Below are 24,874 nucleotides of genomic sequence, written 5' to 3' on the forward strand. Positions count from 1 at the left end.
TATATATCAGCTGTTAAAGAGGCAAATCCTTGGGGATCTTATCACTTTTTGAGGAAATTATTTGTCACAGTGTATTTTTTTTTGAAGGATTGTCACGTTGTATTTGTCAAGTAGTCTGAATAGACCACACCATGTATGGTATAACACGTGGTGTTAAATATGTTTTTGGTTCCTATAAATATATCAATTTTTTCTTTTAGTCCCTCTAAAAAATTTCTTCAACTTTTAGTCCTTATAAATTTTTCAATCATTACTTTTGGTCCCTCCTTTAAAGTAAACTCATATGTCGAATTCATATTCTTAAATAAAAAATTTCAGAAAAATGTATAATATTATAAGGATCTCTCCAAAAAAAAAAAATTAATTTTTTACCAAAACATGAATTAAATATGAATTTTTATATTTTTTGCGGTAAAAAAATTCATATTTAAGTCATGTTTTGTTAAAAAAAAAAAAAATTGGAGTGATTTTTACAATTTTTTATACATTTATGCACAATTTCATTAAAAAATACAAAAATTTACTTAAAAATAGGGACCAAAAGTAGTGATTGAAAGTTTTATAGGGACTAAAAGTTGAAGGAAAATTTTAGAGGGACTAAAACGAAAAGTTGACATATTTATAGGGACCAAAAACATATTTAACCCTTTAGATTTTTTATGTTTTATAGGTGATGAAAAAGAGTATTTAAGGGCGGATTCTGTTGATAGATCTGAAGTCGATGGCAATAAGGCTTTTGATGTGTTGACCTCTGAGTTTTTAAATACTCTAGCAACTTTTGGGTTTCCCAACCATAAAATAAAACTCAAGACCGGTACACCTATAATGCTACTAAAAAATATTGACCAATTAGAGGGTTTGTAAAATGGAACAAGACTCATAGTAACAAGACTAGCAAACTATGTTATTGAAGCAAAGGTTATTTTAGGTAAGAACATTGGAGCAATTGTATATATCCCCAAAATGGAGATATCTCCTACACGGTCTCCATGGCCATTCAAGCTCTCTAGAAGGAAATTCCTAGTTATTGTTTGTTATGCTATGACAGTCAACAAATCTCAACGATAATCACTGAATTATGTTGGATTATATCTTCCTCGGTGTGTGTTTAGTCATGGTCAATTGTATGTGGTAGTATCAAGGGTAAAGAGCAAAAAAGGTCTTAAGATAGTAATTCATGACAAAGAAAATCAAGCATTGAAGTCAACCACCAATGTTGTTTTCAAAGAAGTGTTTGAAAATCAATCATTGAAGTCTACCATCAATTGTCGTAATATGAGTGGTGTTGAAGCTTTGTTCAACAAGCTCTACTTTTGTCCAGGTTGCAGCATTTACAAGTTGTTCTAACTTTTGTAAGTTGACTATTGATAGTTTCTTGACTAAAAGTTTTTTATATTCAAATTATCTTTGTCCAAATTATTTGTATTACTTTGACCTTTTCAATTTATTCTCTTATATATGTTGATTCCGACAATAATTTTCGTAATAACCCGCGACCCGTGCGAATGCACGGGTCTATTACTAGTGGGGATGAAAAGATCTTTGTATTTTTACTCATCTCATTCGCGTTTCTTTATTTTATTTGTTCTTTCTAAAATAGGAGTATTCTTTCAAAAAAAAAAAGGAATATTTGTTTAATTTATAAAATCTGAACCATATTTTGGAACACTTTTTTGATCTGGAAAACCTAGATATTATATTTTGACCTAGAGAACCTAGATATAATATATAAGTTTGCATAGGCCGGTTCGAGCATACCTTTTGATCGGCCATGCAGTTAGCTCAGCGAGAACGGGTCAAAATTGGTCAAACCCTGTGAAAACCGGTGACTCGACCGAGTTATGGGTCGAAACATTTTTTTTTTTGCTTTTAACTTAAATGAAACGACGTCGTTTTGGATTTGGTAAATAAAAAAAAAGAGTAAAAACTAGAATTAGAAAGGTCGGAAAAGAGTAGAAACTCAAAACCTCTCACTCCCTCCATCTACTCCTCTATTTCACGTACGGAGAGAAGAGAAGATAAGTTGAAAGTTCAGACCTTAGCATCATCCTCCACCCTCCACGTCGTTGTCGTTGTTGCCGCTTATCTCCACGTCACAGTTGATCCACGCCGTTGTTCATCCCAACAACAGTTACATACGTGAAAACCCTTTTTCAGATTGTTCTAATTTCCTTCTTTTGAATTATTACTAATTGATTTATTGTAGATTTCTTGTTTTGATTTATTTTATTTCATCATTTAATCTGATTGTTTCATAATTCCATGTTGTAATGTTGAATATGATGTTGTTATTGTGTTGTTGATTTCATGTATATGATCGATCATTTGCTTCCGTCGTTGTTGTTTCACACATGAAAGTAAATTCATGACTTTTTGATGTTTTGATTTTTTTTATGTTGAGTGATTGAATTTGAATTATGTTGTGTTTTTTTTCCTTCATGTTTTGATTTTTTTTTCATGTTATTATGTCACCATCTTCACTTTCTTGTAGCAATAGTAAACTCCTCTGTTTTTTTTATTTGGATCTGTGTCATTCATAAATGTAAAGGTCTATGATTTTCCCACTTATTTATTTGTGATTAGTTATGACCTCTTCTGAAGCACCAACACAACCATCAACAGAAGCTTCGACTCCAGATTTTCAAAGGAATGTTAGGGTGAAAACCGATATAGCTTCGGGTCACTGTAAAATTGTCAAAGTTGATGGAAAAGAAAAATCACAATGTATCTGCTATAACAAAATTATGAAGGGAGGTGGAATTAATAGATTAAAGTGTCCGGAGAAACTGGACAAGTTGAAACATGCAACAAAGTTCCTGAAGAAGTCCGCTTTAAGATGAAACAAAATCGTGAAGAGACAAGGCTTAAGAAAAGAAGAATTGAACAAGAAACAAATTCATTTATCGAAGAGATAGGTGATGAAGGGCAAACACAAAGGGTGCGTTTGATTCGCATTAAAGGACAGGACAAACAGAACAGAACTGAACAAGTAGGTGAGTCACAACACAAGTAGGTGAGTCACAGCACAACTTATTGTTCCGTACATTATTTGGAAGCCGATGCACAACACAAGATAAAAATATACTAAATGACTATAATATCCTTTATAGTGTATTATTTCGTTGAAACTAGTATTAAAAATAGTATTTCAAAATTTTCAAATTTTTTAATTATTTTGTTATTCATTAAAATTCTATTATCATATTATGAATTAAAAATAATTTAATTTAACTTGTAAGAAAAAATTTGATTTATTGAAATGCATACATAAAATTTTTAGTTTATGTATTGAACCTGGGTTTATATGTCGTATTGTGCAACCAATTTTTTTTGTTGAGATGTAATAAAAAAAAGTTGACAAACTGAGATCGAATATCGAAAAGATTATATGGTTGGCAAAGTAAACAATTAAAGAAAAGGATGGTTGTAATTTCTCCTATGCGATGGCAATAGAGTTAAATTGATAAGGTCTATGTTGTCTTTTTCTTTCTTTTCCAGCAGACAAAAACTTGTACTCCAGTTTAGTGGGTAACAAGTTTTGTAGGAGTTGTCCAGTACTGCGCGCTTACTTTTGTGCTGTTATGATCTTAGTTTTTAGATCAAACATCGAACAAGTTTGCTTGTTCTGTCCTGTGCTCCATTTTATTGCAAATCAAATGCACCCAAAGGGAACAACCTAGGTCAGCGGTTGTTGCATCTCAAAAGGAAACAAAGAATGGTAGCTTTGATGATTACTTTTTGCCTATAATAGGGCTGGACAAATAATAATCGTTCGATCAAAACCAGCTTACCCAATCCACCGTAAACCGTGTCGGGTGAGCTCAAATGGGTAGACGGGTCACACAGGTAAAAAAACTGGGTTGAGATGCATTCACGTGGGACGGTTCGGTTCAGAATTATTGAACCAACGGTAACCTATACAAATCGACCCGTATATATATATATATATATATATATATATATATATATATGTGTGTGTGTGTGTGTGTGTGTGTGTTATTATTATTCATTTTATATATGTTGACTGTAACGACCCAAATTTTTGAGACATTAACTTATACATTTCTTAGTGAAAAAGATGAATAATTATTTTTTTCTTATAAATAATAGGAGAAACTGAAAACTCATAGGCTTCAAAATACATGAATAAACAGGTTTCTCTTAAATTTTCAAAATAGTAAATCAGAGTTGTTTTACATCAAATATAAAATTCCTAAGAACAAGGCTTTCGACCTTTTACTACCCAAGTACACATCCTAGCTAGTCAAAACTTTGGACGCTTGCGAGAACTCTCGCTAAGGCGCACCGGAGGTCCACATCTCTCGAAGCTTCCAACTGTAAATCGATATCATTATCTAATTTTAAAATACGGAAAAAGGGTCAACTCCCAAACAACAACAAACATACAAGTTACACATAGATATTTAACATGCATGTATTTTAAACCATTAAAACAATATAATTATTAATATAAGGTACATAAAATATCAACACCCCAAACACCAGTGGACTCGACAAATGCACGACACCCTAAGGATTAACCTATATGCGATACAAATGATCCGGATATCATCTCCCTTATAGGGCAATAAAAAGTTCTTCGTAGATATTTGTGGGGTTCAACCAATTATGAACACTCCACCGTGGCTCCAACCAATTATGGACACCACATACCCCACGGGTCCCAACCAATTATGGGCACCAAAAGAAAACAACGAGCCTCAACCAATTATGAGCACTCAACCAAGAAACGATAAGCCTCAACCAATTATGGGCACTCAAGACTTTGGGTCCCAACCAATTATGGGCACCATGCGACAATGAATGCATGCTTGCGACACATGGTTATTAACTCCACAAAATAGATCACTCACAATGAGTATTCGACCAAATTAATCATTGTCTTAAACCACCTGCTAGAGACACGGATTACACCGACAATAACTCGGACTTACAAAATATGCAAGACCGCAATTCAGACATGAAAACAACGAATTATACTCACAGCCAAGCAATACAAAATCAAGTTCCATAGTATGTATGCATGGTACAATACATAAATATGTTAAAAACATTATCTTTTAACAACAAGTAAATACATATATAAAATAAAAAATGGAGCGCCCTTTCCTTCACAAAAAGTATTTACTAACTCAATTTCCAATTTCTATTCCTATTACTCCTAAATCCTACTCAAGGTTTGGTTAAAATAAGATTCACCAATAACTCCTGCTTAATTATTTGGTTATTAAAATAGAACCTTTAGATTAGTCAACAATTATAAGCACATGTTACAAGTATAGTTACTACATTATAAACGAATGGTAGGAATTAAATTCTAGAATACTTCCACTAAAACTTATTTTTTTTAAGTACTTTGAATAAAAAACTTCAATCATAATACTAGTAACACTTTCAATTATAATCAAAAAGTTTGACTCAAAATTTACTCAAAGGTTTCACTCATGTAGTCAAAACAAACACACTGTAGCATACTCTACTATCATATCAGGTCCTATTATTTAAGAAGCATCAAACCTAACTTGTTTTAACTAAAAACCATTGATCGATCTAATCATTCCAATAAACCATTCTAACTCACTCAAGATTGCTAGAACACTGGACTAATTTTTTTCTCTCATAGTTAAACTCATAAAATATATCCCGTTTTAGAAAAAGAGAATTCCATAAAAAAGAGAATGGTTCAAGCAAAGTTTCAGTGCTAAATAAATATTCGAATAAAGCTTAGCAAAATAACACTGATTTCTTGAAATCATTATTTCAACTAAACCAAATTGATTTCTACAACAATAAATTGACAATGAGAAATATCACCAAAAATTGATATTAAGAAAATAATAATTATACAAGTAGAAATATTCTTACTTGAACTCTAATGGCTAATCTTTAATGTTGATTCTTTGTTTTCCTTTCTTTCTCCTTCAAGTCCCTATATGTTTCTATCTCTCTCTCTCTCTCTCTAAATTTCTCTCTATTTTCTTTAAAGTGTAGAACCAGTAAAGTGGTGAATGAAAGGAACAAAGGAGGTAACCGATTGTTATTAATAATGAAATAACCTCCCACTAACTCCCTTCCTAAAAGAGTGGCACTAGGCTTAAGGAGTGTGAAGTGAAATTGACCATGTAACTAGGAAAGGAGGTTACATTGTTTTCTCTGCAAATACACGTCCCCATTTACTTTCCTACAATTATCGATCAATCAATATATTTAATTAGTTTAATAGTAACATGATATATAAAGATGAAGAGAGACTTGCAAAATGGTTCATTGCTGCATCTATTCCATTCAATGCTGCCAATTCACTGTATTTTCAATTTGCGGTCGACACTCTTTGTTGCATGGGAGTTGGATATAAAGTTCTTGCTATACATGCTTTACGTGGTTCTTTGCTAAATAAGTGGGTTGATGAAACGAAGAAAAAGATAGAGAAATGTCGTGAGATTTGAAAGACTACTGGTTGTACTCTTATGCCATATGGGTGGACTGACGGGGTTAAGAGAACTCTGATCAACTTTTCAGTCCATTGCTCTAAAGGAACAATTTTTATCAAATTTGTTGATATTTCTGGTGCTTCAAAAATAGGTGAGTTATTATATAAGCTTTTCAGGGAAGTAGTGTTATATATTGGCACTGAAAATATTGTTCAGATAATGACGGATAATGCTGCAAACTATGTTGCTGCTGGTAAGTTATTGGAAAAAGAGTTCCTTGACATGTATTGGTCTCCTTGTGCAGTTCATTGCATTAACTTGATGTTTCAAGACATGGGGAGATTACCTGAAGTTAAAGAGGCAGTTTCATATACCACAGATGTTACCAAGTATATATATAATCATTGTTATACATTGTATTTGATGATGAAATTTACTCATGGAAGATAAATATTTCGTCTTGCTCCAACTCGCTTTGCCACTAATTTCATTGCTTTGTAGAGTATTTTGTCTCAGAAAAATGCACCTAGAGCCATGGTAACATCTCAAGAGTGGACAATTTCTGCTTATGCAAAAGATGACAAGGCAAAACAATTTGTGGAACAAGTCTTGAACACTAACTTTTGGACTGCTTGTGCTGACATAGTGAAACTCACAGAACCACTTGTAGGTGTGTTGTGTCTCGTGGAGAGTGAAGATAAACCTGCTATGGGTTTTCTTTACATAAATATGTATAAAGATAGAGAGGAGATGGTGAAGCGGTTTCAAAGAAATAAAACAAAAGTGGAGCCTTGCTTGAAGATCATAGATGATCGATGAGATTCAAAACTTCGAAAAAACCTTCATGCTACTGATTATTGGTTGAATCCATCTTGTAGATTCAGTCCTGAATTTGAGAAACACAAGTCCACCACATCTGGTCTTATTGATGTCATTGAAAAGTATGCTCACAATAATCATGAGTTGCAAGCAAAGTTAAACATAAAGACTAGTATATTTAGAAATTCTGAGGGCGATTTTTTAAGGACATCAACTACAGTGAAAATCGATTGTATGTAGGGATGGCAATACGGGCCAGCCCGCTCCGTTTAGGCCCAGACCGCTATTAACCCGCCAAAAATGGGATGGGGCGGGGCGGGCCAACTTGAGGGGGTGGCTCAAATTCACACCCCGCCCCGCCTAAAGGCAGACTAGAGGGCTGGCGGATTGGCCCGTCTATTTTTTAAAATATTTTTTTGTCGATCGTTGTTAACAAATACACTGCTATTATAAAAACAATAAATTCAATATAATGACTCTAACATTAAGTAAATCCACCATATATCCAACATCAAACAAATTACAAAATAAATCCAACAACATGAAATAAGTCTCAAAATAAATCAACCATAAAAAGTCTACATAATTTGTTCAACATCCCTAAGTTAATCATCATCTAGGTAATAGACATGTGATGCTCCGAGTGTTGCTGCAACAGTTGGTAAAATTAAGTTATTAAAATTTGTTTAGTGGTTTTGCAAAAGTGTTTATGGGGTGTGTAAATTAAAAATTCGGTCACTAATAGTGAAAAAAGAAATTTTCATAAGCCCACGGGGCGGGCCAACTAGAGAGATGGGCTCAAAATCTCACCCCCAGCCCGCCTAAAATGGCGGGTTAAACGGGTTGGCCGACGGGTCGGACCCGTTTTGCCACCCCAAATTGTATGTGAAAAAACCAGTTCAGACAGAAAGAGGTTTTGAATTAGACTGAAATGGTTCAGGTAAAATAACATATTTGGGCAGAAATCTAGTTCAGGTAGAATGAATCGGTTTCAACTCGGGCCGGACTAGTTTTTATAAAAAAAAATAAGTTTTCTATGAAAGTAGTTTTGTGAATCGAACTGAACCATAAATTATGGTTTGGATCAGTTTAGTTAATGTATTTGCACACCCCTATGACCAATCATAATCCCTCTTCATGCTTATCTTATTATTTTATTTTGTGGGAAGAGTATTAATAAATAAATTCTGAGAAGGAGGAATTTTATGAGATTAAAAAAATTATCGAAGATCCAATTTTAAAAATGATTGATTTCAATCTCGTTGGAACTTTAGAGTGTAATAACCTATGTGGTGTGCTTGTTGATGAGATGTTGATGCACTGAGTCTTTAACCGATTCGAATAAATGGGTACGGGTTTTATTATTTTTTTTTAAAAATAGGCCGGTTTAGTTTTTTTAACAAAATGATATATATATTTTTTTAAAACAGTTCGAGTTTGGTTCTAAAGTAGTTAAAGTAATCCAGTTTTTCTTGCACACCCCTAGATAAGGATGTGTTTATGGAGAATCTTCTTCTTACAAGATTGAAATCAATTTTTTTTTTGTTATTGAAGGTAAACCAAAATTCGTCTATACTACAGAGTGATGAAGATATATTAACCCTAAATGAAATGCACTAGGGGTATTATTATGATGATTTTTATTTGACTTAATTGCAGTTTTGATCCCCTAATTTTCATCTTTTTGTGAAATTGGTCCCCTTATTTTAAAATTCGATAATTTTCGTCCATTTATCATATTTTTTAAAGGAAAAATGCTAAAGAGTGCCCTTAGGGCATGGTTAAGAGGACAAACTTAGAAATGTTGTATTGGAAAATGGTGAAAAGTGATAGATTTAACTTTCTAAAAGTAATTTTTTTTTTTTGAATAAAATGCAAACTTACTATTTTTTATTTTCTTAACTATTGCCTTAAGGACACTGGTTAGCAAGACCCTTTTTTAAATGTTATGGTATATGATTCGAAGATGAGAAAATATGAAAATCGATAAAATCGTAAAAAAATTCTCTTGAAAATTTTATTTAAAACATGTTATATCACCATATTTTAAACAAAAATATTAGATAAAGAGGACCAAGACTATCAAATTTTGAAAGAGGGACCAATTTTCTAAAATAGTGAAAATAAGAGATCAAAACTACAATTAGGGGTTATTATGATTATTATTATTAGGGTTAATTAAGTTTTTGGTCCTATAAATATCTGTAGTTTTGTTTTTAGTCGCTATAAAAATAAATGACACTTTTTAGTTCCTACAAAAATTTTCATTAGTGTTTTTAGTCCCTGTTAAATTAAAATTTGTTTAATTATGCTTAAACTTCTAAATTTTTTAAAGATTTTTCACTAACAAGTTCAGTTCATAACATCGTAAGACACTCTTTTATAAAATCTTTTAGTTTTTTAACATGTAATGAATTAAATATGAATTTTTCTAAAAGCCAAATTTTCAAGATTATATTAATGAAAATTTGGACCTAATAATAAAATTTTGAGCTACTTTTTTGCGGAGGAAATTTGGATAATGTTCTAAATAAGTATGTAAAAAATATGTTGAAAATTTAAAAGTTTAAGCACAATTAAACAAATTTTAATTTTACAAGGACTAAAAGTATGTGTTTGTCCCTCTTAAATTAAAATTTGTTTAATTGTACTTAAACTTTTATATTTTTAAATGATTTTTAACAGACATGTTAAGAACATTATAATAATCTCTTTCATAAAATATTAGAATTTTTTAACATGTAATGAATTAAATATAATTTTTATAAACGTAAAAAATTCAAAATAAACCTAACGAAAATTTGGACTTGAAAATAAAATTTTGAGCTAACTTATTGCGGAGGAACGTTTTATAATGTTTTAAACAAGTATGTAAAAATCCATTAAAAAATTTAAAATTTTAAGCATAATTAAAGAACATTTAATTTAACAGGAATAAAAACACTAACAGAAAATTTTGTAGGGACTAAAAAGTGTGATTTATTTTTATAGGGAGTAAAAACAAAATTGCAGATATTTATAAGGACTAAAAACTTAATTAACCCTTATTATCATTATTTGGGTTAATTAAGTTTTTAGTCTCTATAAATATTCACAGTTTTGTTTTTAATCCCTATAAAATAAAATCACACTTTTTAGTCCCTATAAAGTTTTCTATTAGAATTTTAGTCTCTATAAATTTTTCCATCAGCATTTTTAGTCACTGTAAAAAAAATTCATCAACAATTTTGGTCCCTAAAATGCTTAAGGTAAATGTTAAAGCGACTAAACGGTGCGATTTTATTTTGTAGGGATTAAAAACAAAACTGTGAATATTTATATGGACAAAAAACTTAATCAACCCTTATTATTTGAGAAATGATATTTGTACAACCACTTTGTGACAACTTTATTTTTCATACTCACGTTCTATTCTTACTCTCTCTCTTACTTTTTCTCAAAGAAAAAAAGAAAGGATGTCAAATAGGTTGTACCAAATGGTTGTTCAAATATCATTACTCTTATTATTTTGACTTAGATTTTTGTAAAGAATTTTGACTAAGTTATTATTATTTTTGACGAAATTATTATAGTTTTTTTTTTTTGAAATATTATTATATTTCATTTATAAAAGCAAAATTGTAAAAGGAAATAATACACACTTTATTTATTTTCTATCTCTTTCCTTTCGACTAATCCCTAACAATCGACGGAAACGCTCTCAACTCACAACACTCCCGCCGCCTCATTCCCGCCGGCGATTTTCCCTTATCCGCCGCAACAAACTTCTCCGACCAACACCTTCTATCACAGGCTCGTTTCTCATTCTCTTCAATCTCTTCTTCCATTTACCGCATGATCTACTCTTAATTGCCGCATTTTGTTTTCCAATCGCGCAATCGTTTTTCGTTTTCTATTGTCTTGAAATTGATGCATCGATGGTTTGAATTGTGAATTATTTGAGATTATTTTTGTTTTTGCGGTGGAAAATGATGATGAATCAGAATTCAGAAGTTACGATTTGTTTGGTTTTTCATTTTTGCAATTTGTAACGTTTTTAGGTTTTTCTTAGTTATGTAACTGTTTTGTTAATTCTGATTTACTCGTAGTACTGAATTGATCAATTTGCTGCGGTAGAATGCAATGTTCATTTAGTTGTGTAGCTAGCTATGAATCATACTGACACTGGGGACACCGATACTGCGACGTGGACATTCGTAAAAATTTGAAAAATATGAATGAATTGAACGTAATAATTCAGTTTTTACTGTTAAAATGATTTTGTCGTGTCGTTCTATAGTGGTAATAAGTCAGTTTTCACAGTTGATGAATTGAGCATGTGTAGAAAATGTAATGTTCGTTTCATTGTTACACCGATGCTTTGAATTTTGGATTATTTTAAATTATTGCTTTTTTAATGTGGAAAAAAATAATTAATAATGAATCAGAAGTATTGGTTTGTTTGGTTTTTCATTTTTTATTCTTCTTGCAATTTGTGTAGGTTTAGGTTTTTCTTGTTATGTGACTGTTTTTGTTTTTGAAAGATGTTATGTAACTGGTGTTGATTATGTTTTACTCGTATTGGATTGGTGAAGTAGATGCTATAGAATGTAATGTTCGTTTAGTTGGTTTTTGCTGTTGATGAATTTACCATGCGTTCTGAATTACAGATGGATAATTCCTAATCGTTATGGTTATGTTAAACAACTGATTAATTCCGCGAGAAATAGTTTTGAGAAGAATTTGAGCATTTGTTTGTGTGCTGCTATGTCACTGTTAGGCCTGTTTACTTTGTGGAAATATTTTCTATTTTCATTTCATAAATGTGTTTTTTTTTTGCTATTGACCTAGTGGCCAACACACACTCCTGTAAACACACATGTAGGCGAAAATGTGGTGGCCCGGGTTTGAATCCGGGATTCAACATAAAATGTCCTCACAACTCAACCACTAGGCTGTGACAATGGGGACTCTTAAATCATGTGTTCATTTTAACTTCCTTATAAGTAAATGTGAGATTCTTGTAGTGAATCATTGTGGCAGAGAGAAGATGAAATACTAGATAGGGATGTTGCGTTTTTGGAAATAACGAAAACAATTCTTTTAGCATTTTTATTGTTTCCAAGAAATTCTTACAATTGTTCATCCAAGAGACTAGTATTTTCTTGTTAGCAAGTACAATTAACGCAAATTTTAGAAGATGAAAATAGAAAATGTATGCACAAAGTAAAACAGTGCCTAAATTGTTTTTAGAAGAACAATTTGGGCATTTGTTCATGTGCTGCGAAGTCATTGTTATTATTCTATTGTGAGGAATTTTTTGATTCTATAGTAACTGATGAAGAGACAAAGTACATATTATGGTAACATTTAAAACTGAAAGAGTATAGCGAGCCAAAGAAGCTAAATGTTGTAACAAAGCAATCTGGATTATTTGTGTATCATTCATGAAATGTACTCTAAAAATGACCACGTGGAGTGCGCAGGAGAGAAGGCATACATGTTACCTATCCCATTACAAAATCTTGGCGTCTATATTGGTGCTAAAATTAAATCGGTAAAGATGAGTTATGGGTCACTGCTGGAAGGATATTGTTATATAATGGGTCATGCTAACTTGTGCCCTTATATAATATAGGCTGGACCTCCTTGCGATGATGCACGGGTATTGATATGGGGTACAAATATTTTTCCAAAGTCTAACATACAATACATTGATATAGAAAATGAATTTTATACAAACATGACTAAATTGTTTAAATATAGATTTGGGAGGAAAAATGATTTGAATTTCCTTAGTAGAAGACTAGAATTGGTGCTGAACTGCTTTTGGATTAGACTTAGTCACTTGAATGTATAATAATCTTTGCACAAAATGTATCTCCTAATATAGTGATTGGTTATTTAGTTACTCTCTAGAATCTTTTCTAATTTACTACACTGCAAATCAGAAAGAAATCAAGATATATGTACTGAGAAATATAGAAGGGGATATCTACTTATCAGAAACTAGGGTATATTTTACAAAGTAATAGGGAGAGTATCAATATTATCAACAAAAAGGAGCAAGGAATTCATTTATCAGTTAGGGGTGAAGGTGGTACAACACATAGCAAAAAAAAAACCCATGTGTACCATGTTTTCTTAAAACTATTTATTAGTATGTACCCGTGCGTATCAATGAGTACCCAATGCATATGATACGGATGTATATCCGGGACGTGTGCAACTTTAATTTTGTAGTATCCGTACGATTATAGTTGTCCGTCCTGACCTGAAAAATGTGCAGTGTAACCTGAGTCTATGTACATACATACATAAGGATATGCATATAAATTGTAAAATCAGTTGTTAGGTTGTGCAACATATTAAATTATATTTCAGCAGTAATATGGATTCGGCTTTGTTGAGATTAGTTTTGAGTGGCTCTCCTTTCCTTGTTATCTTCATTGATTATAATAAAATTTCCCTATATTTTGCTTGTGGATTTAGTTTAGTTCCATGGTTTGCTATAGGTTGAATCACAACGCCTGCTTCTCCTCCTTCTCGCTGCACCGTTTTCCAGAACAGAACACATGGCGTCGGTGCGACAGATATTGAAGGTTATTCATTCTTTCTTTTGAATCATTTTCTTAGATCTAGGGTTTGTACGGTTAGTTTCTAAATCATTCTTTCTTTTGAATCATTTTCTTAGATCTAGGGTTTGTACGGTTCCTCTCCCCTTCAATTTTTGAATCTTCCCCCGTCTGATGTGCTGGTTTGATTTCTGATTTTAGGGTTTTTATTTTGAGACCGGTTTTCTTCCCCTTTTTGCAGTAGCTTCAGCTCTCTACACTCACTTCATACTTCAACCAACAATATACTTTGTTACCTCAAACAGTGCCAATGTATTCACGTGGTCGCGATTTTTTGTTCTGTCACTTGTGTGGGACAATGCTCACAGTTCCCTCAACTGATTATGCACTGTGCCCCTTGTGCAAAACCAAGTGTAACATAAAAGGTACACCCTTTTTTTATTCCTGTTCAAAATAATCTATCATTGTGTTTGTTTTTTCTTTGATTTGATTATTACATGCTTCTATCTTATCACGATCATTGCTTAAATGGTTTACTAATTAGGGAATAGTGAGTCAAAATTTCGATTGGTACTTATACAACTTAAGTGAAAGTGTGAAAGGAAAATTTGGTGTGTAGGTGATCAAATAACTAATGGAAATGAAACAAAACACTGTTCTGATTTTGAAAAAGCAAGGTGCAAAAATCGTTTAGGCTACATAATATAGAGGAACAATGCCAACTACACACATATATGGAAATAACATTAGGTGACAGCTCTGATGGTGAAAGGGTGCAGACACATTTAATATGCTGGGACGCGAGTTTGTACCCGCAATTCCCCCCTTCTCAGCACTCAGTGTGTGTGAGTTTGGCCGCTAGGCTCTCTAGAACAAAAAATAACACATTAGGTGACTTTTTAGTTTGCGAAGGGCTATTTGATTTGTCTTGATTTGATATATTGATGGAGGAGTCTTCATGATTCTATAAGGTACTTTTTAACATAACGTGTGCCCCTGTTAAGTTGTAATAAATGTCTCATCTTGTTAATGCTTATGCTTTCACAAAGTATCTGTGTGATGTTTTTATGCGTATGATATACATCAAATCTAATTTTATGTATTTATCTATCTACTGCTAGATACTCCTTAGGTGTAGTGGTACACGTCTGTTAGACTGTTACTGTCCTTGCATATTTAGATATAATTTGCTGTGAATAAGTTCATATTGTGCTCAAGTGAACTAATATATTGTGTGTTTAGGAGTCCCATTATGCGTCCTAACTGAATGTCCTTGTAATTTTCAGATATTAAAGGAAAGGAAATAAGTTACACAATTTCTGCTGAGGTATGCTATATTTTTTTTATTGATAAGCTTAACCATGTTATTTCCATCTCCTAACATATGATATGATTATATCACTATGTCATGTCGCTTAGGCTTATAGTTCTTATGGTTGAATGACTTGGTGTTTAGGTATAGGGTCTACTGATATGTGCATTCATATCATTGGGAAAACGATGCTTCAAAAACGCAGACAACATAATCATCAATATATTGATGAGTGATGAATGAAAATAGTCGTGAAAAATTTCTCCAAACTCCTTTCTTCTAATTTTGGCTTCCTTCTCTATTTTTTGGAGACTAGCCCTTCTTGAACAAAGTCACAATACCCCTCGTATCATATATCATCTATGTTCAATGCCGGTGTATTTAGATGAAATTGATTATATCCACCTCCACTATGACCTAGGCACATATAATTTACAGATCTACGATAAACTGTATTTTTTGGTACATGCAACTAAATGATACCTTGATTTGCTTTGTCTTGGACTCTTGGTGGGATATATGGTGAAAAGATCTCTGTTTTAGAAGTATGAGTAAATAATTAAGCTTTTTGAAATATCAACCTAGGTTGAAGATTTGATATCAATATAGAAAAAATTGTGATGTGATTTTAAGCGCATACACATTCACATACTAATATGTTATTGATTATTGGCAAATTATCCTTCTCTACTCTCTGGTTGGCAGGATATCAGAAGAGAACTTGGAATTGATTTAATTGAAGAACAGAAGGTGCAATTGTCTAAGGTAATGCATCCTGCAATATATATATATTTAATGGCATGATGTTTAAGCGGATGTTTACATGTTCTAATGTTATGTTTCTTTACAGGTCAACAAAACATGTGAAAAATGTGGTCATGGCGAAGCTGCCTTTTATACCAGACAGGTATTACTAGGCTTCACAATGAAGCTTTGCCAATTTAACTTGAAGCTTATTTGGTACTCAAAATTTATGTATCTATATCTTCCTAATTTTAGATGAGATCGGCGGATGAAGGGCAAACTACTTTCTACACATGCACCCGGTGTGGTCATCAGTTTCAGGAGAATTAAGTTTGAACCGTGTATGAACAGATTGTCTACACTCTTTACTTTCTTTTTTGTCCCCTTGGCTGAAATATGCTCCCATTTTCTACATTAATTTGGAGAGAGCTTTGTCTGTGCAAGTAGAAGTTTTGATCCTATGTAGCTTGTGCAATGCCTGAAAATTTATACTGAAATCAAACATAGAAAAGTTGTTATTTTGGTGTTAAATATTAAGTACCTTGTGGCAGTTGGCTCTTTGTTAGTGTGCTAATTTATCTACAACTCTGCGTGTTGATGACTTGATGTTACTAATACTACTTGGTACTTGGTCCCTTTTTTTGGTGAATAGTACTTGGTTCCTTTAATCATATGTTAGTGTTCTGCTGAATTTATTTTCTCTGATATCATTCTACTTTGACTGTCATAATTGCTTTTCTGTTTTTTGCGGTTCTTAGATTATTTTTGCAAATAGTACTTGATTCAAGATATGGTTGATTCAAGATTGTTGTCTGTCTTTATCTAAAAACAGTCTGTTCGTCCCGCACTTTAATTTAAAAGGTGCACTTAGTTTTTTTGAGGAATTAAAAGGTGCACTTAGTGAAATTTGGTTTAGAAAGGACTGACCCAAAATAGAGTCATAATTTTTTGTTTTTTTTTTACTTGTTAATTTTATGTTGAAATGAGCAACTTATTCAATTAAGCTTTATCAATGAAGATTATTTGTCTCACGAAGAAGGGATTTTTAGTGCAGTTTAGTTGACTAAACTACATGCCTAATCGATGTAACAATTAAGCAATCAACTTTGACGTGATTAATTGATATAGGGGTCTTTAGCCGTGATCTCCACAAGCTACAATGTGTAACATCCACTTTGAGTATGTTTGATATCATGGTAGGTATGTGAGAATCATATAGATTCACCGTGATTTTGCAGAAGTTACAAAGTATAGCTTTTGAATAATCATAATGGACATGCATACCATGGTATCATAGATTTTTACTTGATCAAAAAACCAAAAATTCGGTTATTTCTACTAACATTAAATGATCTTTCAAATTGGTCAAGACTATCCAGTTTATGGCCACTTCTCTATGGTACTAGTTGTTGCTTCATTGAATTTGCTTCATTAATAGGATCACGATTTGACTTTGATCGTTATGGACTGGTACCACGGTCGAGTCCTAGGCAGGCAGACCTTATTTTAACAGCGGGCACCGTAACTATGAAAATGGCTCCTTCTTTAGTTCGATTATATGAGCAAATGCCCGAACCAAAATATGTTATTGCTATGGGAGCCTGTACAATTACAGGAGGGATGTTCAGTACCGATTCTTATAGTACTGTTCGGGGCGTGGATAAACTAATTCCTGTGGATGTCTATTTGCCAGGCTGTCCACCTAAACCGGAAGCCGTTATAGATGCTATAACAAAACTTCGTAAGAAAATATCTCGAGAAATCTATGAAGATCTAATTTGTTATCAACGAGAGAATAGGTGTTTTACTACGAACCACAAATTTCATCTTGGACGCAGTACTCATACCGGCAATTATAATCAAGGATTATTTTATCAACCATCATCTATTTCAGAGATAACCTCTGACACATTTTTCAAATATAAAAAAGTTAAGTATCCTCCGACAAACGAAAAAGTGAATTAAACAGGATCCTTTTGTACAAAATACAATAAGAAATAGCAAGCAAGTCAATCTTCAAAAATTTCATTCTAATACCAAACTTATATAAAAAAAAGCAGGAGAAGTAAAAAAAATGCAGGGTCATCTGTCTGCTTGGCTAGTCAAACACGGAATAGTTCATAGATCTTTGGGTTTTGATTACCAAGGAATAGAGACTTTACAAATAAAGCCCGAGGATTGGCATTCGATTGCTGTTATTTTATATGTATATGGTTACAATTATCTACGTTCCCAATGTGCCTATGATGTAGCACCAGGAGGACTATTAGCTAGTGTCTATCATCTTACGAGAATAGAGTATAGTCTAGATCAACCCGAAGAGGTATGCATAAAAGTATTTGTCCCAAGGCAAAATCCGAGAATTCCTTCTATTTTCTGGGTTTGGAAAAGTGCTGATTTTCAAGAAAGGGAATCTTATGATATGTTAGGAATCTCTTATGATAATCATCCGCGTCTGAAACGTATTTTAATGCCCGAAAGTTGGATAGGATGGCCTTTGCGTAAAGATTATATCGCCCCCAATTTTTATGAAATACAGGATGCTCACTAAATGATAAAAATAAGAAAGTAATCAACACTTCGACAACCCCAGATATTCAAGAAATATCTGTATGTACATTTTCTTTTTGTTATAGATTGGACAGAATAATAGAGGTTTCATTCATATCTTATTATGGATGGGATAAATAACAAAATGGATAAATAAAAAAGACAATAATATAGGGATTCATTGAGATTCTAAAATTGGATGGAACGATACTTAATTTAGGGTGAGCCAATAGGATGAACTGAAAAAGTTCTGTATCATTAACTATGTAAGATGTACAGCAACATCAATTAGATATCCGGCTACGAAAAAGAAAAAGTAGGATCAAAGAAAATAAAAAGAAATGGACCGAATTTTTTTATATTGTTGAAATATTAACATTCTTTTTGGAGCGCAGAAAAAATCGAAACAAAATGGAATCATTCATTTTCAGACTCACTTTCTATACCTAGAATATACATCTATTCATTCTTTAGCTAGAAAGAGTATATCTCCGTACGCCTAGATAAATTATGTATCTATTCCCAAATTTATTAAAATTTGGGAATAGATACTCATAGAAATGAATCGCCGGGAACCAGATTTGAACTGGTGACACGAGGATTTTCAGTCCTCTGCTCTACCAGCTGAGCTATCCCGACCATTCTTGACACACCACCCTAATTTTAGGAAATTACTTGAGTCTATGTCAACTAAATAAAAAAAAAGGGATATAGGATAAAAAATTAGCGAATTAAATGGGCTTTTGGGGATAGAGGGACTTGAACCCTCATGATTTCTAAAGTCGACGGATTTTCCTCTTACTAAAAATTTCATTGATGTCGGTATTGACATGTAGAATGGGACTCTATCTTTATTCTCGTCTGATTAATCAGTTATTCAAAAGATCCATCAGACTATGGTGGAGTGACTGATTTGATCAATCAAGATTATTCTATTGAAAGAGTAAATGTTGTCAACTCCATTTGTTAGAACAGCTTCCATTGAGTCTCTGCACCTATCCTTTTTTGATTTTCACTTTCTAAACTTTTATTTATTTGTTTTCGGAAAGAAGGATTTGGCTCAGGATTGCCCATTTTTAATTCCAGGGTTTCTCTGAATTTGAAAGTTTTCACCTGGTAAGTTTCCATACCAAGGCTCAATCCAATTAAGTCCGTAGCGTCTACCAATTTCGCCATATCCCCCGTTTTTTTATTTGAGATTGATATCATATCTCATTAGGATGTTTTTTCATTTGTATTATGAGAATTATATGATGGAACTGTTCAATTTATTAGAAACCTACTCCCATTTTTGGAAAAATTTCCTTCTATTTGTTTGATTGATTTTCTTTCATCTATATCTGATATCAGATACCCATATTTAGTCGAATCAGAAATGATTCTATTATCTGTGTATTCGCAATTCAATATACAGAGATATATACTACATTTATCTCTATTTTAGATGTCCCTCCTTCTTTGATTTTTTGAGAGTATTTAGAATACTCTAACGTTCGATTCTTTTTTTGCTTAGAGGAGACAGATACAGACCTTATAATAACAAAACGAAAATCTATTTATTAATTTAAAATTTGACATTCATTTAGAAATTCAATAGAAATATCAAATTTCTATTTACTTATCCAATTTCTATCGATACATTCTTTTTATCTACATTATACATAGTTCATCTTAATGCATACGAATTTTGTAATATAAATTACTGTTTACTGTAATCTAATTAGTCATTATTTTATTTAAAATTCTAAAAAACTATTTAAAATATAAATTTTAATTTTAAGATAGTATTCTATATACTCTTTACTATTTTCTATATCTATATTTATTTATATATATATAGAATTTTTATATAGAATTTTATTTTAAGGTATTCTAATTGTAGAATATTAAAGAATATATAAAGAATATATATAGAAACAAATAATCTTCCTATCTAATAATCAGGATATCGGGATAAATACATATCTATATTTAGATATTCATATAGATTAGATGAAAATATGAATTCTATTCTATTTATTATTTATTCTTGAAATATTAAAATAATCGAAATAAAGAAGCAAAAATATTCAAAACAAAAAAGAGAATTTGACTATACGAATTAAAATGACGATATTGTTTTATTGATAAAAATTATTTGATAAATCGATCAAAATAGTATTCTATTTAACTATTAATTAATTAACTCTTAATTAAAATTCTTATCTTAAAATTATTATTATTTTTATGATATGATATATACTAAAATATCAAATAAATAATAACTATTGGATATTTTCGATTTTTTCTATGTTTGTATTTATTTGATTATGATATAGTAATTTGGTTATGAAGAGCTAATATAAAACAATTAATAACTAAGATCCCAGTAGTTTAGGAAATAATTCCGATAAATCCACAATTTGTGTTATGAGAGCCCGCTTAGCTCAGAGGTTAGAGCATCGCATTTGTAATGCGATGGTCATCGGTTCGATTCCGATAGCCGGCTTTTTTTCTCTATTTGTTTTCATTTTTGACATAAGGTATAATCTCTTTTTATTTTTATTTTAGGAAAAAAATGGGAGTTCTATTTCTCTAGAACAAATCAAGAAAATAACCTCCTTTTTTTATTTTCTATTTATTTAGATAGATATACAATAGAATAAAATTCGGATACTGATCGAATCTTTCCAGTTCTTTTTTGTAGTATACTATTTATAGTAAAATACTTTAAGTAGATTTCGTTTGATTTATCATTTTTGTTATTTAGTTTAGTTTTAATTTAGCTTTATGAGATTTTCCATTTTAAATTAAAAAGGAGTGTTTATGTCACGTTACAGAGGGCCTCGTTTCAAAAAAATACGTCGTCTGGGGGCTTTACCAGGACTAACTAGTAAAGGGCCTACAGTTGGAAGCGAACTTAAAAACCAATCTCGCTCGAGTAAAAAGTCTCAATATCGTATTCGTTTAGAAGAAAAACAAAAATTGCGTTTTCATTATGGTCTTACAGAACGACAATTGCTTAAATACGTTCGTATCGCTGGAAAAGCGAAAGGTTCAACCGGTCAAGTTTTACTACAATTACTTGAAATGCGTTTGGATAACATACTTTTTCGATTGGGTATGGCTTCGACTATTCCTCAAGCCCGTCAATTAGTTAACCACAGACATGTTTTAGTTAATGGTCGTATAGTAGATATACCAAGTTATCGTTGCAAACCCGAAGATATTATTACAGCGAAGGATGAACAAAAATCTAGAACTCTGATTCAAAATTCTCTTGAATCAGCCCCCGCGAAAAATTGCCAATCCATTTGACTCTTGATCCATTCCAATATAAAGGATTAGTCAATCAAATAATAGATAGTAAATGGGTTGGTTTGAAAATTAATGAATTGCTGGTTGTAGAATATTATTCTCGTCAGACTTAAACCTAATTAAAATAAGAATAATTTTGATCCGAGGATTTCCCCCATTCATGTATAGACGTGGGTGGGTATAGGAAATTTGTTATTCCTTGCCCACTTTATTCCACGATTTTTTTATTACAGAAAACAGAAATAAATTAGGAATAGAGAATCCACATCAAAGTTGGAATAATGATATCTATTTGCAAACATTGAGGTCAGTAACATTGATGAACTTGATAAGGGTGCGGAAAGAGAGGGATTCGAACCCTCGGTAAACAAAAAGCCTACATAGCAGTTCCAGTGCTACGCCTTCAACCACTCGGCCATCTCTCCTACATAATGATTATGTCCCTCGAGTGAATAGTGAGGCATAGATATTCCATTTGGGTAGGCGCACATAATCAATTGAAACGAACAAAAAAAACTTACTTCGAGGCCTGCCGTAGGATAAAATTATTTGATTAATAAGTCCATTTTTACGTTATTTCGTACTGTATTGTACAATTCCTTTGTTTGGGGATTCTTTTATCACGCGATAAAAAATGAAATTTTAGAATGGATTGCTACCTATGACTAGATCTCGGATAAATGGAAATTTTATTGATAAGACCTTTACCATTGTAGCCAATATCTTATTACGAATAATTCCGACAACTTCTGGAGAAAAAGAGGCATTCACTTATTACAGAGATGGTGCGATTTGATTCTTTTTTTTTTTTTACCGATCTCAGTCTAGAGAAAGAAAAAAATTTTGAAAAAAAAAACCTACGCTTGCTGAAGGTGAAGTTTGGAAATAAAACAATTAATCCCTTCTGTCGTGTATTTCCGATTAATGCAGCCTCATATGCTTCAATTTTAGGTTTATAGTATTAAGCGAAAGGTTATACCTATACCTATGGGGTTAGGTTAATCCTACTCCACTAGTACCAATAGGCGGCATGGGGGAAGAAGCACTACGCTTAGGAATCAACAACACTAGAAAACTTTGTAAAAAAAAATAAATCCTTCCTTTCTTATGGGGATCGGGACTAACTAGAATGGTTGGGACAATAAACATCCATCTCGTTCGTATTTTGGATACCCATATAACCATCGAAGACTGTTGAAGTGACTAATTCCGGGAAATTTAGCAGCGTTGAGGACAAAGAAATTGTTGAAGTGACTATTTATCCAGTAATAACATACTTGATGTTAATAAAAGATCCTTTACAGGAAGGTTGGCTAGAGATTTCGTGTAAAAATACTAGTCCCGCTAAGTTGATAATGAGAATATTGCAATCTTTTTGGATTTGATTCCATGGATGTTTATCATTATACACATAAAGGAGGAGCCGTATGAGATGAAAATCTCACGTACGGTTCTGGAACGGAGATTCTTTGAACCGAATGACGACCGTAACGGATGTCGGCTCAATCTGAAGGAAATTATGCGGAAGCTTTACAGAATTATTATGAGGCTATGCGACTGGAAATTGATCCCTATGATCGAAGTTATATACTTTATAACATAGGCCTTATACACACAAGTAACGGAGAACATACGAAAGCTTTGGAATACTATTTTAGGGCACTCGAACGAAACCCTTTCTTACCTCAAGCTTTTAACAATATGGCCTTGATCTGTCATTACGTGCGACTATCTCCACTATAGAAAAAAAGAAAAGAACGAACAACTCCACTAATACTAATAAAAAAATAAATACTAGACAAAAAAATGGGCTTTCTACATATATATATCGTTCGAAACAACGATTTTTATGAGCTGTAGCAAAGAAAGAAACTTCATAGAAGTCAAAATATGAAGAAATAGAATATATATGCCTAGATACTTTTTTTCTATGGATAAAAGATCTAATTGATAGAGGAAGCACCGTAAAGATCAATTAACAAGGTTTTTGGCCGATACAACAAGAACTGCTTACTTATATGATGATAGATTAGGAATCTACTTATGTAATAAAGTGGATCCCCTAAGGTTGTGAGCAGCGGTGTAGTATCAGATCCCAAAGATAGTAAGTCTTTTCTTATGAAGAAAAGTCTTTCTCAAAGATTCTATAGAAATTGATATATCATATATGAAAGTATATGATATATGAAATCGAGATAGTTACCTTTCAGAAAATTTCAATAAGAACGAGCATTAGTGTTAATGTCGATACTTTATTCTTCGGAAGGTAGGAAAAAAGATAAAACTAAAAACAAAGGATTAAATTCGTAATCCAAATTCAAGTTTGAAACTCATGTAATTAACCTCTTTTCTTGTTCTTAACTCCAGAAAAAATGGAAGATAAAAAGAATTGACTGTTGAGCCGTATGAGTCAGGAAACTCTCAAGTACGGTTCTAAGGGAAGGAATTTACTCACCAATTCCGACCGCGGAGAACAGGCCATTCGACAGGGAGATTCTGAAATTGCGGAATCTTGGTTTGATCAAGCCGCTGAATATTGGAAACAAGCTATAGCCCTTACCCTGGGAATTATATTGAAGCACAGAATTGGTTGAAGATCACAGGGCGTTTTGAATAAGAACACTCTGTTTATTATTTTCTTTTTTTATTCTAATATTCTATATTTTCTATAATTTTTCTATAATTCTCTTTATATTCTATTCTCTATAGAGAATAGAATATAAAGAGAATACGGATCATTCATTTTCTAAATATAAAGCAACAAACAATCAAAAGATTTTCTTATATCCCTTCTAAAATAGTTCTATTTCATCTGATATTTCGTTATGTTCCTTAGTAATGCTAATATAACTGCTCACGTGATTTGAAATAAAGTACCTAAGAATATCTTCTCTGTAAGATATGCAAGAAAGACAAAAAATTTCATTTGTTCCATCTAGGAATCTCTAAGTGAAATATGAATAGACTAGGTTGCACAAAAAATTCTTTAACTTCATTAAATTCAAAGTTCAGAAAAGGTTTTAGAATTAAAAAAAAGGGTCCGTTGAGCGCCTTACTACTATGTCATAATAGATCCGAACACTTGCCCCGGATTAACTTCCGGATCATAATTGTTCTAGTGAATAACTAAAGAAAATATAGAATAA

The 24,874-nt window shown here is 32.2% G+C and overlaps 2 protein-coding genes, 3 non-coding genes and 2 pseudogenes across 5 annotated transcripts; 5 read left to right on the plus strand and 2 right to left on the minus strand.

Annotated features, from left to right (window-relative positions):
* The first annotated feature begins 10,937 nt into the window (after positions 1–10,937).
* LOC120580026 (DNA-directed RNA polymerase I subunit RPA12) lies at positions 10,938–16,549 on the plus strand. Its single transcript, XM_039832911.1, has 7 exons — positions 10,938–11,063; positions 13,766–13,852; positions 14,067–14,250; positions 15,112–15,152; positions 15,843–15,902; positions 15,988–16,044; positions 16,137–16,549. The coding sequence occupies exons 3-7, from the start codon at positions 14,136–14,138 to the stop codon at positions 16,209–16,211; spliced, it is 348 nt and encodes a 115-aa protein (XP_039688845.1). The 5' UTR covers positions 10,938–11,063; positions 13,766–13,852; positions 14,067–14,135; the 3' UTR covers positions 16,212–16,549.
* Positions 16,550–17,040: 491 nt separating this feature from the next.
* LOC120579884 (NAD(P)H-quinone oxidoreductase subunit K, chloroplastic) lies at positions 17,041–18,432 on the plus strand. The gene is made up of 3 exons (XM_039832628.1): positions 17,041–17,060; positions 17,252–17,682; positions 18,134–18,432. The coding sequence occupies exons 1-3, from the start codon at positions 17,041–17,043 to the stop codon at positions 18,430–18,432; spliced, it is 750 nt and encodes a 249-aa protein (XP_039688562.1).
* Positions 18,433–18,997: 565 nt separating this feature from the next.
* TRNAF-GAA (transfer RNA phenylalanine (anticodon GAA)) lies at positions 18,998–19,070 on the minus strand. Its single transcript has one exon. It is a non-coding gene; the product is annotated as a tRNA-Phe (tRNA).
* Positions 19,071–20,846: 1,776 nt separating this feature from the next.
* Positions 20,847–20,919, plus strand: TRNAT-UGU (transfer RNA threonine (anticodon UGU)). Its single transcript has one exon. It is a non-coding gene; the product is annotated as a tRNA-Thr (tRNA).
* Positions 20,920–21,236: 317 nt separating this feature from the next.
* LOC120580044 (30S ribosomal protein S4, chloroplastic-like) lies at positions 21,237–21,841 on the plus strand (annotated as a pseudogene).
* A 224-nt stretch (positions 21,842–22,065) lies between these two features.
* On the minus strand, positions 22,066–22,153 carry TRNAS-GGA (transfer RNA serine (anticodon GGA)). Its single transcript has one exon. It is a non-coding gene; the product is annotated as a tRNA-Ser (tRNA).
* A 2,389-nt stretch (positions 22,154–24,542) lies between these two features.
* The window catches only part of LOC120580289 (photosystem I P700 chlorophyll a apoprotein A1-like), a 2,721-nt pseudogene continuing 2,389 nt past the window's right edge, over positions 24,543–24,874 (plus strand).

This window comes from Medicago truncatula, chromosome 4 (genome assembly GCF_003473485.1).
Source record: "Medicago truncatula cultivar Jemalong A17 chromosome 4, MtrunA17r5.0-ANR, whole genome shotgun sequence".
Classification (NCBI taxonomy): Eukaryota; Viridiplantae; Streptophyta; class Magnoliopsida; order Fabales; family Fabaceae; genus Medicago; species Medicago truncatula.

Coding starts and splice junctions, on each gene's coding strand:
- LOC120580026 (XM_039832911.1), top strand. CDS start 14,136: ATGTATTCACGTGGTCGCGATTTTTTGTTCTGTCACTTGTGTGGGACA. Junction 14,251..15,111: donor AACCAAGTGTAACATAAAAG/GTACACCCTTTT, acceptor TGTAATTTTCAG/ATATTAAAGGAAAGGAAATA. Junction 16,045..16,136: donor CTGCCTTTTATACCAGACAG/GTATTACTAGGC, acceptor TCCTAATTTTAG/ATGAGATCGGCGGATGAAGG.
- LOC120579884 (XM_039832628.1), top strand. CDS start 17,041: ATGTGTAACATCCACTTTGA. Junction 17,061..17,251: donor ATGTGTAACATCCACTTTGA/GTATGTTTGATA, acceptor AAATTGGTCAAG/ACTATCCAGTTTATGGCCAC. Junction 17,683..18,133: donor TTATCAACGAGAGAATAGGT/GTTTTACTACGA, acceptor CCTATGATGTAG/CACCAGGAGGACTATTAGCT.